The sequence below is a fragment of the Bison bison genome, unplaced genomic scaffold (genome assembly GCF_000754665.1).
Source record: "Bison bison bison isolate TAMUID 2011002044 unplaced genomic scaffold, Bison_UMD1.0 scf7180017864197, whole genome shotgun sequence".
Taxonomy (NCBI): Eukaryota; Metazoa; Chordata; class Mammalia; order Artiodactyla; family Bovidae; genus Bison; species Bison bison.
Genome location: NW_011494769.1, coordinates 877,227 through 898,197, shown reverse-complemented (window position 1 = coordinate 898,197; position 20,971 = coordinate 877,227). Strand labels below are relative to the sequence as shown.

At 44.9% G+C, this 20,971-nt stretch overlaps 1 protein-coding gene across 1 annotated transcript in view; it reads left to right on the top strand.

Moving 5' to 3' along the window:
• The window catches only part of RYR3 (ryanodine receptor 3), a 567,299-nt gene that overhangs the window by 359,709 nt on the left and 186,619 nt on the right, over positions 1–20,971 (top strand). Inside the window, exons 28-32 of the mRNA XM_010844173.1 lie at positions 10,347–10,555; positions 12,115–12,290; positions 13,169–13,205; positions 15,001–15,164; positions 18,136–18,301. Coding sequence (XP_010842475.1) covers positions 10,347–10,555; positions 12,115–12,290; positions 13,169–13,205; positions 15,001–15,164; positions 18,136–18,301 — 752 coding nt within the window. The remainder of the gene's footprint in view (positions 1–10,346; positions 10,556–12,114; positions 12,291–13,168; positions 13,206–15,000; positions 15,165–18,135; positions 18,302–20,971) is intronic.

The following is a 20,971-nucleotide window of genomic DNA, read 5'->3' as shown; positions in this document are numbered from 1 at the left end:
TGTCCACAAGATGAAGGGAACTCCAGGGAGCGGGGTGAAATCTTATGCCTCCTCACTCATGGCACACTGACCTTTGCAGACCTAAAGCCCTGGGGTGAAGACAGCTCTTATACTATCATTTTTGAAGAATCAAAACAAATAATAGAGATAGTTGATATATGCAGCATAAATGTAAGTCTGAACTTCCAGAGAGATTGACCAGGAAAGTGTTAGTTGCTCAGTCGTGTCCATCTCTTTGCAACCCCATGGACTGTAGCCCACCAGGCTCCTCTGTCCATGGGGTTCTCCGGGCAGGGATACTGGAGTGGGTTGCCATTTCCTTCTCCAGTGGATATTCCTGACCCAGGGATTGAACCCCGGTTTCCTGCATTGCAGAAACTCTTTACCATCTGAGCCAGATATAGGCATAGAATGACCAAGGCGCTCCCCTCTAATTCCCTGCTTTGTGCCTTGGCATGGTAATGTTCCCCAGGTTTCTCAGGATCACAAAGGAAGTGCTAATTGCCTGTGCACTGATGTCCCTGGCAGGAGAGGAAGATCAATGAATTAGAATTATCCTCTTATTCTGATTTGAATTGTCATTGTGAATGTTGGTATAATTGAACTTAATGTTTTGATGAGAATCACTGAAACATGGAAGTTGACTTAGCTGTTCCTTGAATGAAAAAGAATTCATTCTGAAACTCAAACATGCTGTGAAACCCAAGCACAGTTGCACTTGTTAATGGCCAGGAATAGACTACAGTCAGGTTGGTGTTTCCGGCTACACAAAGGGGCAATAGGTGCTTCTTATTTCTTGTGTACAGAACTCCCTTATGTGCACAAGGCTGCTGGCACCAGGACTAGGAACACTGGACTGTGAGTCAGCTGCCTTGCTCCTAACAAGCTGTGGGCTCCCAGCAAGGCTTGGTTTGACTCCTCTGGGCTTTGCCTCCTTCATCTGTACCAGAAAACAGGATGATAGACCATATAAATGCCAACATCCTCCTCAGATGTAATATTCTGTGGCAGTGACTTAATACCCGCTGTGATCACACCTCTGGTCTTGGTGCCATGCCACTCTCTGCTCCTGCAGTACAAAGGAGGAGAAGGCAGGGAGGCTGAGAGGGGAAGAGGCTGCTCCAGGGCAGAAGACCTGGGTTCCCATCTTGCCTCTGTCCTTCTCCTCCTGTGACATCTCAGGTTGACTTTATTTAACCTCTTTGTGCCTCTTTTCCCCATCTGTAAATGATTAGGGTTCCAGGTAGCTCTAAATTTCTGGCACTTTACAAAAAGAGACAGTCTCCTCTCCCTGCATCAAACGTTAAAAAAGATAAAATTGTAGAGGCAAGAGCAGCAGAAATAAATGAGCATATAATTGAGGCTTCCCAGGTGGTGTTAGTGGTAAAGAACCCGCTTGTGAGTGCAGGAGACATAAGAGACACAGGTTCAGTTCCTGGGTTGGGAAGACCCCCTGGAGTAGGACATGGCAACCCATTCCAGTATTCTTGCCTGGAGAACTCCATGGACAGAAGAGCCTGGCTGGCTATGGACCATAGGGTTGCAAAGAGTCCGACACAATGGAAGCGACTTAGCGTGCATGCATATTTTTAATACATATAAAATATTCTTTATTTACAATGTGTTTTAGCTTTATAAATCATTTTCATACTTTGTACAGACACCTATTATCTGCAACATGCATATCAACTGGACCTTAAAAGAGCTTTAAAGATTTTTCTAAGAGCCATATATTTGGGATAATAGAAAAGCTGCAAGTCAGTGTATTTTCTTAGAAAGACAGGATGACTGAAGCAATATGGGGTCATGTTTTAATGCCTTCTAAAAAGGTTTAAAATCCGAGTTTTAAAGAATATATTTTTGGAAACAACTGGGAAAGAAGTTGCTAGCAGAAAGAATGGCCCACGTACTGGTTCTGAGGCAAAGAGGGAGGAAACGTTGATGACATGAGGGGGTTGGGGACGAGCCATCCTCTGTCACTGCTCTTTGGAAACAGATATTCACTAAGTACCCAGCACAGGCAGTGCTCTCTTCATGTTGTTGTTGAGTCACTAAGTCGTGTCCGACTCTTTGGGACCTCATGGACAGCAGCATGCCAGACTCCTCTCTCCTCCACTATCTCCCAGAGTTTGCTTAAACTCACGTCCATTGAATCGGTGATACCATCCAACCATCTCATCCTCTGTCGTCCCCTCTCCTGCCTCAATCTTCCCCAGCATCAGGGTCTTTTCCACTGAGTCAGCTCTTTACATCAGGTGGCTAAAGTATTGGAGCTCCAGCTTAAGCATCAGTCCTTCCAGTGAATAGCCAGGGTTGATTTCTTTTAGGATCGACTGCTTTGATCTCCTTGCAGTCCAGGGGACTCTCAAGAGTCTTCTCCAGCCCTACAATTTGAAAACATCAATTCTTCAGCACTCACTCTTCTTTATGGTCCAACTCACACATCTGTACATGACTATTGGAAAAACCATAGCTTTGACTATTTGGATCTTTTTAGAGTCATCAGAGTGATGTCTCTGCTTTTTAATATACTGTCTAGGTTTGTCATAGCTTCCTTTCAAGAAGCAAGTGTCTTTTAATTTCATGATTGCAATCACCATTTGCAGTGATTCTGGAGTCCAAGAAAATAAAATCTTTCACTGCTTCCACTTTTTCCTCTTCTATTTGCCATGAAGCGATGGGACCAGATGCCATGATTTTAATTTTTTTAATGTTGAGCCAGTTTTTTTCACTCTCTTCTTTTGCCATCATTAAGAGGCTCTTTAGTTCCTCTTCAATTTTTGCCATTAGACTGGTATCATCTTCATGTCTGGGGCTATCTTCAATGAGGCTGGAGAAAAACAAAGAACTAGGTAATTTAGGCTCATCCCCAAGGAAAGGAGCTTCCTGGAGTAGGCAGAGTCCAAAGTCCAGTGACCCTGTGGACTCCGGGAGCTTAGTTATCTGTAAGACTTTGGCTCAACATAAGGAAAAGAAAAAGATCTTGTCAGTTTTCAGAGTTGTAAGAACTCCATGAGGTCTAAAGCCTTGATAATCAAAAGTGTGAGCTGCTTGTTATAAATGCAGGGTCTCAGACCCCATGCTAGTCCTACTGATTCAGAAACTGCATTCAAATAAGATACTCTGACAGCTCCCATGCACTTTGAAGTATGAGAAGCAGTGGTCTAAAGTATACATAAATGTAAATAGTAGCAAAATGAAGGAGTTAATTTTCTAGTTCAAAAAATAAATTAAATGAAAATACAGAAAGGTAACTACCAATACAAAGCGATAGGTCAGAAATGGCAGTTGACCAATACAGGATGAAAATTCTAGAAGACTGGAATTGGAACTGAAAGTTAAATGAAAACTATGAGCTGTCTCAGCAACTACAGATGAGCTTTTTACCTCTAAGAAGGGCCTTCTTCTCGGGGGAAGGGGTTGTAAGTAGAGTAATAGAGAGGAATCAGGAAACTGCAGAAAAGAGTGATAATAGCATTTGAATGATTGTGTATGGAATTTATAGAAGACAAAGCTGGAAAGAATGAGAAGTTACAGATTATAGCCTTGAATACCAAGACTTGGTCTTTTTATTCAGGAAACTGTATTGTCTAATCTGGGCCCACTCTTCTTGGACTCCACTCTCTATGACATGGGGGGCTGTCCTAGGGTTTGAGCAGAAGAATACTATAAAGAAAGGGGATGCTGTAGGAGAACTCTGCTTTTAGAGATCGTCTGTGCTGTAATAAAAGAGATGCCTCATTGACCCTTTGTATAGAAAGACATGATTTGACCTTCAGAATAACAAAGTCTATTATTAGGACTCTGTTTTATAATAGAATTGTACTGTATTATGTTAACACATTGTACTGTAGCATTGCACTGCACTTTAATAACATGGAGACAAGATAATTGGGAGGCCTTTTCAGTTCTGTGATGGCTCAGGAGTCAGAGGAAGGGCAATTGAAAGGGAGTCTGCATGCAATTCTTTGACGACAATAACCCAGAGGCTTAGAATAACCATAGAGAGCTCTTTAACCATAGAGTAGCTCTGCATAAAGTGGAAAGAACCAGAAAGTCTTGCCTTGAGCTGTTAGGAAAACCATCTGTTGAATATAAAACATTGTGTGCATTACAGCCCCTCAGAAAGCAAAATCCCGTTTGTGTGTGTGTTCTGGTCGCCAACACCCCAGCCTTGATTCAGGCTGTTTACCCTGCTGGGGTAAGTATTTTTAGTCCTTTGGGGGAAGGAATGGGAGCAGGCACTACGATTCGTGGCTGATTTTTTTTCTTTGGGTGATTTATAAGCTGTCATCCCCATCCTCCTCTGCATCATAGATGACATACTCTTATCAGCTTTGTTTTCCTAATCATTGTTCTCTACTGTGTTCCCTGGCCTGCACCCTCACAGCTCTCAATGTTGTCACCGAAAGGCATCTGGAAGCTGAGAAGCTCTCACAGAGAAACCTTTGCTGTTAGTCTTCCCTTTGATCCCATTTAAAGGAAAGGAAGATAAAATTCTGAACATCATTCTGGACCTCAGAACATGAGGTCTGAAAGAGTTTAATTTAGAGCTGGTCTCCCTTGCTGCTGCTGCCAGACACCCCCTGGGCACACCCTGCTTTGCTACAGCTTCAGTGTCTGCAGGGACAGCCTCCCAATCTCTTCCTCTATCGGCGTGTCACGGCTTAACAGATGCCCCAGCTCTGGCTCTACCAGCAGCTCTTCCACAGGCAGCAGATGAAACTTTCTTGCAGGCAGAGTCGCTGTCGTCTGCACAAGCACGCTGGCACCTAGAGCCCCCCGTCATTCTCTCTCCAAGTGGGTGCTGTGCTCCAGGGAGCGGCTGTGGCAGGGGAGCGCGGCCTCCTGTTCCCCGCGTTTTTGACAGAGCTTGTGACGATCTTGGTGCTGTCCCTGAACTCCCTCTTTGTGAGGCTTAGGAAATTAAAATTAATGGATAAAACATGAACTGCTGGATGGAGACTCTGAGAAACACCCCAGGAATGGTCTGGGCAGCCGTCTCACCACTTCTCCCAATGATCTCAGTTTTTCCGCTACTGGGGAGTGATTGGCTCTCAGTAAATTTCTTCAGTTTGACATGGATTTTAAAAAGGATCCATGGTTGGTGTGGTCTAGAGAACTGGTTTCTTTCCAAGCTCCTGAATTATAAAAAGATGACCTCCTGGGGGTCCCTCTTCCTAATCACACAACCCTATGAGGCCTTGTGATACAAAGTTCATCAGAACCTGGGGCCCTCTGCAGCATTTAAATGAATATGTTCTTGACATTCCTTTCCTCAAACAGGGATTCTATGTACATCTAGGTTCCAAATAATGCCATTTGCAAATTTCCTCCTCAGACCTCTTCAATGACGTCAGCATAATTGCATCTACTAGTCTGCATGTCGGGATGGAGTATTGTTTTTCACCTTTATTTTTCCATCTTGTTACATCTCCTGTCTCATTTGAGCTGGGGGTTATAGTTGTGTACAAAGTGTGGATCCTTGTGTGTAGGTGACATTGTTCACGGTGATGCCACGTGGCCTTACCAAGTGGCTCTGTCCATCCAGGTAAGACCAAACCAACTCCAGGGAGCCATGCGGCCACTTGTGACAGGCAGTCCTTCTCCTCCTGGGGGCCTGGAGTGCTTCATGGTCGAAGGTCTCCCGCTGCCTGACCTAGAGGCAAACTAGTCAACTATATGACACTTAGGAAAATCATCTGAACACTGAAGGAAGAGTTCATCACAAAGCCAGTCACCAGAAGTGAGAGTTAGAAAGCAGGCATCTGGGCCTCAGTCCTCACTGCTCACTCTGGACCGCTCCTCTGGCAGTCTTGTTCACATGCTGGCCCTGCATGCACTCCAGGAGACAGTCCTTTGAGCAAGTTACTCAACTTGTTAGGCCTCAGTTTCCTCACTGTAAGACAGTCACAGTAATATATCCATAGAGTGCTAAGCCCAGGGCCTGACACCTAGAGGTACTTGATAAATATTAGCTGGTGTGGTTTATCATCATTGTCCCTCCCTCCTCTGTCTGTCAAGAGTTCCTGAGTTACATGAAGTTGTAATGTCTCAAGTCAGGAAGTTGTGGAGGAGTGATCCTTAGCTGGAGCCTCTCTACCAGGTGGAGGGAGCTGATCCAGTTTTAAAGTATTCCTCCCCAGGAGAAAGTGCTGGTGCTTGTGAGGATGTCTCTTTGTCTCAGTCCTTTCTGGGGTTTCGCTTTTTTGATGCAAGCCTGGGATTTAGGCTCTCGTCTGCCACTGTACAGAGTTGCCCTGCTGTGCCCACTTAGCTCCCAGGAGGTCCCTGACACTCCCTCCCGTTGCTTTGACATACCTGACTTTTGCTGCTGCTGAGGAGCCTGTTTGCAGGCAATGTTCAGCTGGCCCCTGTAGAGATGGCTTCTGTCCCAGAGGGCCAGTGCTCTGCTCTGTAATGAGGGCAGCCCTCCGCCCCCGGGACATGACTGCTGTTTAGATCTGGGGTATTCATCCCCTGTAACCTTCCCCCCTTGTCTTGCCCACTGACTGGCAGCTGGTCTGTGACTCAGAGGGACAGCAAAGTACTGTCCCCTCTGCTGATGTCTTAGGAACAATGAGGAGCCCAAGTTCCTTAGAAAAAGGGCTTTGTGCAAATATGACCTTTTTTCCTTTCTGTGTGCATCTTACATTGTCAGAGTGTCTATAATTAGGAAGTCACTGATGTGACCTGAAGTTATTCAGAAGTCCTCATGTTTTGAATCTGCTGCTTACTTATCCTATCATTCATGTTGGAGAAGAAAGGGAAAGAGTGGCTTTCTTTTTTTATTGATTTTATTGAGGTACACTTGATTTACAATATTGTGTTATTTCTCTTGCACAGCAAAGTGGTTCAGTTTTATATCTATACACACACACACATATATACATACTATATGTGTATATATATATATGTATTTTTAAATTCTTTTCCATTATCATTCATAACAAGATATCAAATATAGTTCCCTATGCTATACAATAGGACCTTGTTGTCTATCTATTCTGTTTATAATAGTCTGCATTTGCTAACCTCAAACTTCAAACATCCCTCCTCACCCCACGTCTCCCTTGGCAACCACGTCTGTTCTGTATGTCTGTGAATCTGTTTCTGTTTCATAGATAAGTTCATTTATGTCATATTTTAGATTCCATTTATAAGTGATATCCTATGGTATTTGTCTTTCTCTTACTTCACTCAGTATGATAATCTCTAGGTCCATCCATGTTGCTGCAAATGGCAGTATTTCGTCCTTTTTATGGCTGAGTAGTATTCCATTGTATATATGTACTGCATCTTCTTTATCCATTCATTTGGCAATGGACATTTAGGTTGCTTCCAAGTCTTGGCTATTGTCAAGAGTGCTGCTTTGAGTATAGGGGCACAAAAATCTTTCAAAATTATAATTTTGTCCAGATATATGCCTGGGATTGGGATTGCTGGATCATATGGAACTCTACTTTTAGTTTTTTGAGAAACTTCCATCAGATCAGATCAGTCGCTCAGTCGTGTCCGACTCTTTGCGACCCCATGAATCGCAGCACGCCAGGCCTCCCTGTCCATCACCAACTCCCGGAGTTCACCCAGACTCACGTCCATCGAGTCAGTGATGCCATCCAGCCATCTCATCCTCTGTCGTCCACTTCTCCTCCTGCCCCCAATCCCTCCCAGCATCAGTCTTTTCCAATGTTCTCCATAATAGCTGCACCGACTTACATTCCCCACCAACAGTGTCAGAGAGTTCCTTTTTCTCCACTTCCAAGAGACTTTCTTAAGATGTCATGTCTCTGCTCACATCAGGGATGGAATGCTTCAAAATCAGGTCTTCCAGATAAAGCTAACTCCAGTGGTACTTGTCCAGGTTGGAAACAAAAGTACTGTCTTGCAAGTGGGAATGTCTTACCACACACCATTCACTCTCCCACTTTCCACTTGTCATCCTCATTTCTCTAAGCCCCTGGCAACCGGGATGATTTCTTTTCCTTCCTTCACATCTCACAGCATAAAGCGGAGCCCTCTGTCCCAGTAGGCTCCCCAAAATTGTGCCAACAAGTAGTCCTTATTCCATACTAGAGTCATATCTTCAAAGCTTCCTTACTTATAAAAATCTCTGTCTGTAGAAGGGGGTAGTTTCATCTATTATAGTCTCAAAGGCTATGAAGCATAGTATCAGAAGCAAAACAATACTCAGGAAGGTCCATGAGTCTAATCGACCAGACCTTCCACCTTCCCAAGGGGTGGGGCCACCCCCAGTGGTCCTGGGTGGAGGCTCTTTGTACAGACATCACCTGCATTGCTAGGATTTCATTGTAGCTCTCTTACTTAGAAATAGTATTAAACAGTATCACATAATATCTTAAATAAATTCAGTTTCTGAAAATAACCAACTCAGCTTGGGAGGGATTTATCTTTCACTTTTATGACTTATTTACATAGAAACTTTGTGATTTAGGTAACAGTATATACACACTGACTTTAGGAAGAGTGAATTTTGGCCTTGATCTCTATGAGTGACTTACTGTTGAACATAAATTCTCCCAAAATTGACCTTTAAATGTCCCTCACATAAACACTCCTTCCTTAGGAGTGACACGATTTTCTTTATGGGGGTGCTCCAAGCCCTGGTTTAGCGTCCAGCCTCGGAGCCCTTCGTCCTTTTCCGAGCAGTCTGCAGCCTCAGCTGCCCTCCAGCTGCCTGCCTCATGTCTTCCCAGGTCTGGGATAATTAGTGCTTTCCCAACTCTGCTGATTTGTTGGTCCACAATTATGATTCATAAATAGCCCACAGACAAGAACACCAAGCGATCTGAACTTCTGCTTTGGGTCTGTTCTGCATGGCAATGCTTTATTATGATGAGGACACAGAAAAGAGCTTGGAGAGACAGTAACTGTAGGAGCGAACAGTTTTCTACAGCTTCTGCTTGAAAATCTCACTTTCCTACTTAGCAGGGGACTATAACAGTAGACTGGGAGGATAGGGTTTGTAAGATGTATTTTGTAAACAAGCAGTCATAGTGTAGCATCCAAAACTTCTTAGCATATTCTCAAATGACAAGAGCCATTGTACCTCTCATTTCACTGGAGAAGATGCTGGGACCTAGAGAAATTTGGCAATTTACATCAAGTCATTCTTTGGGCTTCTTGCATTGTTTTATTTGGGGCAAAATTTAAAATTACACAGGGTTGAAGATATGGAAGCACTCTAAGTGCCTATAAACAGATGAATGATTAAAAGATGATGTGTCTGTATATGTATATACATATGTGTGTATATATCTATATCCACACACGTACACACACACAGACACACACACACACGAATATTAGTTAGCCAAGAATGAAATTCTGCTATTGCAGCATCGTGGGTGGATCCACAGAGTATTATGTTTAATGAAATAAGTCTGACAAAGGCAAATGCTGTGTTATCACTTATATGTGAAATTAAAAAATAAAACAACTGAATATATATAACAAAGCAGAAAGAGACTCACTGATACACAGAACAAACTCATGATAAACAGTGGGGAGAAGGTAGAGGGAAGGAGCAAGATAGGGGTATGAGATTAAGAGACACAAACTACTGTGTATCAAAGAGATAAACAACAAGAATATATTGTACAGCACAGGGAAATACAGCCATTGTTTTGTAATAACTTCAAATGGAATACAATCTATTTAAATATTGATTCACTATGTTGTATACCTGAAACTAATATAATATTGTAAATCAACTATAACTCAATTTAAAAGAAAGTATATCTCCAGAGATAGATAACTAAAATTACCCAGGGCCTAATTGGTGCTAGTGATAAAGAACTTGCCTGCCAATGCAGGAGACGTAAGAGATGCAGATTCAATCCCTGGGGTTGGGAAGATCCCCTGCAGGAGGGCATGGCAACCCACTCCAGTATTCTTGCTTGGAGAATCCCATGGGCAGAGGAGTCTGGTGGGCTACAGTCCATGGGGTCACAAAGAGTCAGGCATGACTGAAGTGACTTAGCGCACAAGTAATATCAGTTTTAACTAAGACATAAATAAAGAATTTCACTTTCTCTCTTATTGGTTTTACTTTCCAGATGACATTTATTTACATCTTGGCTGGATGGTTATTTTTTCTGCCAGTCATTTTGAACCAGACTCGCTTGTCTTTCCCATATATCACGGGCAGCTGTCAGCTCCACATGGCCTCCTGTTGTTGAGTATATGGGCCAGGAAGAAAGAAAAGGATGCTGTCCTATCTTTTCTACTGGGACTCAAAGCTGTGAGGGAAGCAAGGGTTCTGCTTCCTCCCAGCCTCCCGGGACAGTCCTGCAGGCTGACCGAGCTCTCTCACCATTCTGCAGGCTTTGTGCCCATCTGCTCTCTGGGGCTGTCTCAGATCGGCCGCATGAATCTCGGGATGGACGCCAGCACCTTCAAGTTTTATACCATGTGCGGCCTCCAAGAGGGCTTTGAGCCTTTTGCTGTCAACATGAATCGTGACGTGGCCATGTGGTTCAGCAAACGCCTCCCAACATTTGTCAACGTGCCCAAGGATCATCCGCAGATAGAGGTATGCTACATGTACACATCGTGGGGGACGCTGGCAGCGCAGGGGGACCCAGGCACTGAGCTCCCACTGATGTTCCTGTCACAACTGGTGCTTGCCCAAGTCCACGCCCTGGCTGTCCCCAGTCACCTCCTTGCCGGACTCCAGAGCTGTCATTACAGGCACCTTAGTTGTGGCAGCTGAGTGGCATCTTACAAGGGATAACCAACCACCTTGCAGATCCATATCCCCAAATCTTTGGGCCACTACATATTCTCCAGATGTTACTATAGTAGTATTAGAGCAAAACAGTATCTAGAGTCCTTAAATGTTATTTTCCTAAAATAGTTCAATACCTGCACTTAAGATGATATGTCCCGGACATTGTTCTCCTCTGCTCAGGACTTAATGTCTCTTAGGCTGTGTTTAATTCCTGCAGAACCATCTCCAGCTTTTTAGGTGGAGGTGCAATAGTTGATTATGATGCTTGTACCTTGTGTGGGGAGCAGAGGAGCAGAGAAGCCAAAGATTGTAAGGATCCTGATTTGGGTTCTGGTTCTACATCTCCTTGCCCTGTGTCGCCCACACACACTACAATTTTTTCATGGTGTCAGGGTGAGATGGGAGCTGATGGGATGTCAGACAGATCAACTCCACTGAAGCATTAGATTCAAGGGCTCGCTTCCACCAGAGTGTGTCTCCTTCACTCACCTCCCAATCTGAATTCAGCAAGCATCAGCTCTTCATCTCCCCTTTCCCCCAAACCCTTAAATAGTAGACTTGAATTTCTTCAATTTCTACCTGATAGTTACTTTAGAAAGCTGGCTCATAAACTTTTTGGAAGTCATGAGCCCCTTTGACAAACTGAAAATATGCAGACCCCACAAACCTAGGTAAGCATGCTCATGGACCGCAGGATAGAAACTGGCTCTAGAATGCAGGGAGAAGTGCTCAGATCATAACAAAATCATCATTGTAAGTCTGCTCACTTTCTCTGCTCCCCATCCCATCCCAACACATACACTTCAAACACCCAGTTGTGATCTTTCCTCCTCCACTGCACTCCTCCAAGTGCTCACGCCCTGGAGCCGGAATTTCCTCCTTTGTCAGGAGCCTCTGTTTGACTCAGGCTGCAGGTAAAGGCGTGAAGTCCACCAGGTGGGAGACAGGGTCCTCTGAGGAAACTCTAATGTCACTTCTGGAGTCTTGGGCTTTCTGGCACCTTCCCCCTTAGATATTCTTATGCCTACTGACATGGGAAACCTATGGAAAGTTTCTTCTTTAGCCACTCGCCACCTTCCTAAAAGGTCAGCATCAGCAAACGCACTGCAACACCCCTGCTGCCTGGCGCCCTTGACCTTGCAGAAAACCCAGCAGTCATGTTTTCCAATCCCTAATCTCCCCAGCCAGAAGTGGGTCTATGATATTTTATTGGGCAGGGTCCACATTACGATAAGTGTAACGGTTGGGTTACCACTCATGACAACCTTTGCCGTTCGCAGAAAGCCTTACGTAGGTAGTCAGTGAGGGAAGAGAGGGTGGGCGGGAGTCAGGCTGTCAGGTGAGGATGGTGGCATTTCCAGGTCGTGAGGATCGACGGCACCATGGATACCCCTCCGTGCCTCAAGGTGACCCACAAGACATTCGGCACCCAGAACAGCAGTGCCACCATGATCTACTGCCGCCTGAGCGTGCCCGTCGAGTGCCACTCCTCCTTCAGTCACAGCCCCTGTATGGACAGTGATGCTTTCCAGAAAAGGTGAGGGAGAGGGGGCTCCAGCTCTCAGAGGTGCTCAGCATGTCTGCTGCAAAACTGACTTTGTCTACTTCTCACTGCACCATGGCACAGCTGGAGCCCAGTCTGTAGGGTTCCCTCTGCTTTCAGTCAGGAAAGAAATAAGGATGTGTGCTCATACGTGTGTGTGCCCATGCGTGTGTGTGTGTGCCCACAGTGTATAATTAGGGGGCCAGTCAAGCTTGATTACGTCACATCCAGTGGACACGTTTCTGCTCTTCTCAAGCTCTGAGTCCCTAGCCTCCTTGCAACTTGTAATTCCTATGTTTTGGAGTAGAAAAGAATGTAAGTGCAATTGTTGTTGCCATTGTGTGAAATTAGAAGCTTCTGTAGGCAAATTCTACCTTCTTTGCATAACTATGGCCAATGTCCAACCCAGTAGCTGTGTGACTCATGAGTGATGTGACTTCCTTCTGCCTGATAAGAAATATATTCCTTGCTATCTTTCTTCCCTTTCATGTCTATTTTTAATCACTGATATAAGGCTGGTGCAGGTTTCCTCAAGAGTTTTACTATCTACCAAGCTTTAAAGAAGCAAAGCTGTTTGAGAGAACAGGATAGTGTATCCCAGGGTATCCCTGCCTATATTATTAACATCTCCCCAGCCTCCCCCTTGCCCTACCTTACATCTGGGCTGAGAGACAAGAGTTAGAAGGCATAGTCCTGCCTGCTGGTAGCAGGTTGCTGATGAAAAGTTCCAAGATCAGTTGGGATCACTCATATGTGGGAAACATGCAGCTTCCTAAACTTGTCTTCGTCATTAAAGGTAGATCAATTGCCTGTCAGACTTGTTGGCTTCTTTATAGAGCTGAAGAACTAAACATGGGTTATCTTCCCCCCAGGAAACAGATGCAAGAAATACTCTCTCACACAACAACAGTAAGTAAATGTGCTCAATTATGGTTTTAATTATTTGATTCTTTGCCATGCCTGGTAATATGCCCCTTACAGCAAAGATCTGTCTAGAGATCCTCTTTAATTGCCAATTACTCTGCCTTTTAATATCCATCTTAATGCTTCCAGAACATATCTATGGCATCTCTCAAGTGGGGGAAAGAAAAACAGTTATTCAGTGCAAAACAGAACTCTACCTAGAGCATCTAATTGGGCATCATTGTGTACTTGGTACCTACTTGCCACCAGGGACCCAGCACTGCCTTTCTGATTGAAAGGAACACCAGTTGAGGGGGAAAGGGGGGCTGTTAATTTAATCCTTTTGTTTGCTCTTTTATGTAAACTGTGAATCAACTCTCCCATCTCTCTGAGCAGTGCCAGGAATGATGTTGAAAGCAGTCAAATGAAAAAAAAAGAGCAGGGAGCCAGCCCAGAAGATGCAGGCTGCTTTTGATTCTTTTCTATAAACAGTGGTCAGAAAGCAATGCTTCCTAATTTCTTTCTTCCTTTTGAGCTTTCCTGGTAGTTCAGTGGTAAAGAATCTGCCTCCCAATGCAGGAAATGCAGATCTGATCCCTGGGTCAGGAAGATTCCCTGGAGAAGGAAAAGGCTACTCACTCTGGTATTCTTGCCTAGGAAATCCCATGGACAGAGGAGCCTGGTGGGCTACAGGACATGGGGTTGCAAAGAACCAGACATGACTTAGCAACTAAAAAACAACTCATTTTTATTTAGCACCTGACCAAAAAAAAAAAAAGCTGTTTGTAAGAAATGCATGTCACCCCTTCGATAAAGTTACCCTGCAACCCGGTAATCATAGGTTAACTGTCTGGCATAAGATTCTTGCCTTGGCATGTCACACACCTGCTGTGTGCAGAGCACTGCACGGAGCACACTGTGTCACCTTCCCCCTTAATTTCCATTGCAGCCCTGGGAGATGAACAATCTCTTGCACTCCAAGGCACAGAAGACAAATGACTTGTCTAAGGTCACACGATTAATAGCTGCCAGCCCCAGGATTCCAGCACAGGTTGTGTCTGGCTGACTCTTTTCTCTTCCAATCAAAAAAAATTGGAGATAACAACAAATATGAGGACTTCATTTAGAATAAATGTGTTCAGTTTCATAAAGAAAATGATGAAGCAGTCACTTAACTCAGTGCTTCAGTTGCTATTACAACACAGTGATAAACTTCACAAATTGTTACAGTGCCTACCTAAGAATGGCTATGGTTTTCAGCCCTGCCTGTCACTGAGCCTAATGGCCATATGAAGCACCTTTGGCCACAATGTGGGCTTTTTCTTTTATGAAGCACCTTTGGCCACAATGTGGGCTTTTTCCTTCTTAAGACTTAAAAAAATATATCCCTGGACTTCCCTGCAGAAGTGGCAAGTGGCCTTGTTCTCTGAACCTTGACTGTTCTCTCTGAAGGCAGACAGTGCCCAGCTCCCCCCAGCAGCCCGAGGAGCCAGAAGAGAGTGAGGGTTCTATGTTGACCGTTGAGTGGCTGCCCCTGATCTCTGCAGCAGCAGCATCTTCTGGGCAGAGGGTGACAGAATAGGTGCCTGATTGTCTAGGTGCTAAAGCACAACAGAAAGCGGGAAAACAAGGAAGCCAAGTTCTCGCATCAGCCCTGCCCCTAGTCCAGAGAGCAGGGCACACTCCAGTACAGAGTGTGCTTTCTACGAAAAGGGGACAAGTGGGCTGCTGTGTAATGTCTACCTCTTGAGCCCATTCCCCCCAGCTGGGGTCACTCACTCCATCTGTGGTCTCTCCCCAGCAGTGCTACTATGCGATCCGCATCTTTGCCGGACAGGACCCCTCCTGCGTGTGGGTCGGATGGGTGACTCCGGATTATCACTTGTACAGTGAAAAGTTTGACCTGAATAAAAACTGTACTGTGACTGTTACTCTGGGGGATGAAAGAGGCCGAGTCCACGAAAGGTAAGAGGACTTCCAAGGGGCAGGTTTGGCCATCAGGTTCCTCCCTCTCTCATCCAGCAGTCTTTTTCCTCTCTCTGCTCACAACTCAAAGAAGGAAACATCCCAACTTCTATTATAAAGAGGGGAAAAAAGCACAGGCTTAAAATCCTTGAGTGAATGAGCTTGGGGTGGGGCTGTGGAGAGGGTACTATGGTGGGCGAAGTTATTATCAGCCAGAATAAAGGGCAGTTTCATTACGTATATAAAACATGACCCAGGAATGGGAAATACAGATGGACAATTGAGAGGTCTAAGCTCCCTCTAAGTCTTTTCTCTCTGATATCTGGACAAGTCCCAATTTCTGCAACATTAGAAAAAGGCAGAGAAAAATCCTCAGGTGCTTGAGGGAAATCAGTTCCAAAGAAATAAAAAGATGTACCACATCATACACAGCAGCTGATCAACTCAGAACTCCCCATCCTAAAAGTTGGTAATGGCTGAAAGAATAAAGACCATCAAAGAGACATGACGAATTCAGGAATAATTACCGCTGAGTAGAAATTAGGGATCTTAAAGAAAAACATGCCTTAGGTACACCCATATCCTCCCACCAGTCCACTAGAACTGCCATCAGAAAAAAGATCTTTGGCCACCATTGCCCCAGAGATGAACCAGCAGACTTTATTTCTACCTCAGTGAGATTTCCTAGAGTCCTTGCCCATACAGACTTATATAGAAATGTAAGAAGTTGGTCCTCATGCTGACCTTTATCCCTAAAAAGTCAGGATGTTTTGCAATCAATGCTCTTTAGATGCTACTTGCTCATCAAAGACTAGGGGCTGAGGTCAGGCAGGATTGCTGTGTCCTGGGAGACCATTGTGGTGGGTAGTTAAGAGGACAGAGGAAGCAAAGAGGACAATGGAAGCAAATTGCCCCCATTTTAAACTCAGTTCCAGTGCTTTCTAGAGGTGTGACTTTGGGCCTGTTACTTAACCACCCTGGGTCTGAACCTCCTCATCTATAAAATGAGAATAATAGTTCTAATCTAACAGAGTGTTTTGAGGATTGAGATAAAACATAGGTAAGTGCCTACAGCAGTGCCTTGCCCCAAGTACTCAATAAACATTGCTCTTATTACCATTACTGACTGTCCAGCATGTTATGAGACCCAGAGGAGATGCTGTAACCAAATGCAACATCTGGTTTGGTTACAAAGAAAGGTATGTGAAAGTCCTTGTCCAGTCCAGACTTCACTCTTCAGCCAAAAGAACAAAAAGCCAGACGGTCTCCTCCCAGCTGGGTCTCTTGCTCCAGTTTTCTGGCTGTGCCACACCAGACTGATAATTTTATTTATCTGAGCCTCAGACCACACTCACTGAGAAAAGTATGTGGCACATTGGCACCTAGAATAAGACGCAGGAAATAGTAGGTGCTCAATAACTTCACTTCAATAACTCTTGGTTCTTTGTCTTGTATAATAAGAAATAAACACGGGATCGATTTTCAGATGCTTTCGGGCATTTCAAACTTGAGCCCTTTAAAATAGGACCAAAGCGTAGCACTTCACACTCCCATGACTTTCATACATTATTAACTGGATTCTGTAGTCATCCATGTACTTAGTACTCTAATCACTGAAAAGTAGTAGTAACACAGCTGCAGTTTAACCTTAATGAAAATCTAGCAATGGCTATAACTCACTTTAGAGGAGCAATTTGCACTGGCTCTGCCTGAGGGCATTTACACTGCGAAACCGGCCCCACTGGTACCCTAGAGAAGAGGCAGGCAGAGGAGGTGAAGGCATGCTTACAAAGGGGATTTCTAGTTGTTGGGGAAAGGGATAGACTTTGAGAATCAGAAAGAACCTGGAAGAATTCTAATCAAACTCTTGGCTTTCCAAGGCAAAATCAGATCGACCTTAGGAAGTTTAAAGGGCTGATGTAGTGTCCAATATAGAGTCACTTTCTCCTTTGTGTGTTCTTAGTCACTCGGTTGTGTCCCACTCTTTACAACCCCATGGACCATAGCCTGCCAGACTCCTCTGTCCAAGGAGAGAATACCAGAATGGGTTGCTATGCCCTCCTCCAGGGGATCTTCCCAATCCAGGGATTGAACCCAGGTCTCCTGCATTGCAGGCAGATTCTTTACCATCTGAGCCACCAGGGAAGTCCTTTAGCCTGAGACAAGTCATTTGATGCAACTTTAAGTTCTCAGGTCCCTCAGATGGACACACGAGGGCTGGGCTTGCCCTCAGCCATCATAAGCGGCTCTGGGAACTCATCTACTGCTTCTTGAGAGCCCATCCAGTGGTTGAAATCTTACCATTAAGAAATTGGGCTTTGGGGGTTCAAAATCTTTTGGTTATTATAGTTGGCATTTTCATCAAAATGCCTGTGATGGAGTTTTCTTTGTGGGAGTGGTAGCCAGCTAGCTGAGAAAGGTACCCAAGTGCATAGGTCTGGAAGGGTGAGGGTGCGGAAGGCAGGACTCCAGACAGCTGGGAGGGCAGGTAGTACAGGTCAAGAGGAGAGAGGACATCAGATATTAACTTTATCTACTTTGCAAGTCTTCCGTGGCCCAGGCCTGCCATCCTAGGGAACATGGGCCTGCATCTCAAGTGTCCAGTGGCCTTTTGCCCTGGCACTGGGCTGGGACTCAGGACACAGACCTTTTTGTTCCCACCTCTTATACCAAACCTCTCTCTAAGTCCACAGGCACCTTTAGTTCTCCCCTCTAATATTGTGGTCCCTGATATCTGTTTCAGAAATGCGAATTGACATTGAGCCAGGAAAAGATTACCTGAATACTCTGTTCTTTGAAGCAGATAGATTGCCACATTCCTAAACTCAGCGAATTCACTTAAGAAAAACAATTATTGAGGGCTGATTGGAAAGCTTCCCTGGAGGTTTTGGGGGCATTTCAGTCCTGAGTCTTGACTGCAAACTGCCCCAGTCCAGGTTATTCTTTGTCTTTTGCTCTCTTTGGCTCCTAGCGTGAAACGCAGCAATTGCTACATGGTCTGGGGTGGGGACATCGTGGCTACATCCCAAAGAGCGAGTCGCAGCAACGTGGACCTGGAGATTGGCTGCCTCGTGAATCTGGCGATGGGCATGTTGTCCTTTTCAGCCAACGGGAGGGAACTTGGCACCTGCTACCAGGTAGGAATGGCATCAGGGACCATGACAGTGGCATCCCAGGCCTGGGTGCTCAGGGCTCTGCTCCTCAGTCTTCTGTGTGGTTGGCATCTTCACCATAGCACATGGAGTTGATGTACCTACATGGTCCAAAGCTATCTAGGAAAACAAACAAGAACAAAATGACTTCATTTTGTTCAAAGAGGGAAAGATCTTATTTACTTTTTTGATTAGAAATGCTGGTCATCTTTCTAGCAGATAAAAAGGTTTTTCTGTGGCATTGGGCTCTGAAAGGCTATTCATTAATTCCATCAGTATTTCCTGTGCAACTTTCACATTACCTACTCTAGAAGGCAATGGCACCCCACTCCAGTGCTCTTGCCTGGAAAATCCCATGGATGGAGAAGTCTGGTGGGCTGTAGTCCATGGGGTCGCTAAGAGTCAGACACGACTGAGCGACTTCCCTTTCACTTTTCACTTTCATGCATTGGAGAAGGAAATGGCAACCCACTCCAGTGTTCCTGCCTGGAGAATCCCAGGGACGGGGGAGCCTGGTGGGCTGCCGTCTATGGGGTCACACAGAGTCAGACACGACAGAAGCGACTTAGCAGCAGCAACACTATATAAGATACAAAGTCTAAAAGATCAACAGAGATACTCCTCACTTTAAGAAACTTCTGTGCTCAAAATATAGACCTATAAAAACTGAGTAATTTGCCAGGGAGTATTCCCTTTGCAAAAAAGGTTATTCTCATTCACTATGGCTTCTTTGCAGGGTCCTTAAAAAACTGCATTTATGTAAATAATGTATCTCCCTCTTTCACTGATTATAAACTGACAGAACTCCTTGGGGAAACTATCAACTATATACATGTAGGTTTACCTGTCATTAACCACAAGAAAGCTAATCTGCTTTAAGTCGGATTTTTCACCTTTGATGGCCAAATAAGCTTGGGAAAAGCCACAAATTATATCTTCCTTTGGAAGTTTCGCAGTAAGTGTTAGTACAGGAAAACTTTAGGAAGTGGTTCAGAAAGAAACCTAGCCAACCATTTCTCATTTAATCAAGAAAAGCTTTTTTTTTAAAATTTAACAATTAGTAATATTCTATCAGCCCAGAGTTCTACAGAGCATACTATGAGAAAGGCTAAGTTAAGGAATTAAATATCTGTATTAAACCTTCTTGACACTTCAAAGGTAGAATGGAAAGCTTCCTGTATGTATGGATAGAGTGTTATCCAAGTTCAGAAAAGGAGTCTACTTCCATGGAAAGTAGCCAAGAAAAATTTATTACAGAGAAATCTTGATTATGAAACAGAATACTTCCAGGTAGAGAGAGAGAGGCATGTACTTGGTTGAAAGAAGGGCACAAAAGCATAATGGAGATGAAGGCATAAGCGATGTTTATGTTTGAGGAATGATGGACAGATTAGAATGGGTAATGGTTGGTGGTAACAAATCTGGAAAGGTAGGGAGGAATTAGGAAGCAACGAGGAGCTCCAAAAGTGTTCTCAGGACAGTGGCAAACAGTGTTGAGGGGAGCTCAGCCAACTGCTGCTGCTGATGCTGCTAAGTCACTTCAGTCGTGTCCGACTCTGCGACCCCATAGACAGCAGCCCACCAGGCTCCTCCTTCCCTTGGATTCTCCAGGCAAGAATACTGGAGTGGGTTGCCATTTCCTTCTCCAATGCATGCATGCATGCTAAGTCGCTTCAGTCCTGTCCGACTCTATGCCACCCTATGGACAACAGCCCACCAGGCTCCTCTGTCCACAGGATTCTCTAAGCAAGAATACTGGAATGGGCTGCCATGTCCTCCAGCTCAGCCAAATACAGGAGATAAAAAGCTCCGCTGTAAATGGCTCCTATGTCAATGGCTAAAGCCCCAGATTCCAGAATCAGCCCCAGGTTACAGCCTGGAGGCTGAAAAGCCCCTTTGCAGCCCTTTGTCTGGCTTGTGGTTGGAGAGCAGGGGTCCGTAGCTGCCCCAAATCTGAAATGTTAAGTGACTGAAAACACAGGCAGAGCCCTTTCTGAGGGCCAGGGACAGCCTGCCAGTGTGGCGGTCTTCCCCAGGACCTCCTGCAGTGGGTAGCCCCCTGCACACTACGCTGGAGCTCTTCCTCCTCCTAGAAAGAAGTGGAATCATCACCACTACCCAGCAGCTGGGACCCCACCAGCTGCTCCCAGAAAGCGGCCTTTGCAAATTCAGAAAGTAACATAATGTTCTTCCAGTACTTTCTCATGATTCCACCTTCCCCTCCCCTCTTAAGTCCCCTGAGAGGAGGCTTATATACATTACTATCGTCCTTCAGAATCCATTAGCTTTTTTCCATTAACTTTTGAAATGAGTTTGACTAAAGGGTCCTCCCTGAGCTGCTGAGAGTTCCAAGGCATCTAATCACATTTAAGGTCCCTAAATAAATAAATAAAACCCAACCCACGGCATTTGCAGCAGCAATGACTTGCCTGCTTCAGGAAAGAGCCTATGATGATAAGAAGATGTTACAGCAAAGAGCAGATTCTGTGCCATTTGTGTCCTGTCTTCTACTGCAGTTCCTGGATGATGTGAAGTTGGTCAGTTTTCTGAGCTGCCTATTGGTATCTGCATCCCAGGGTGGATGGTGTGACTCCATGTGTGTAAATCCTCATGACTCTGCTCAGGGCTTCCAACCAGCTCCCACCCTGGGGTGGG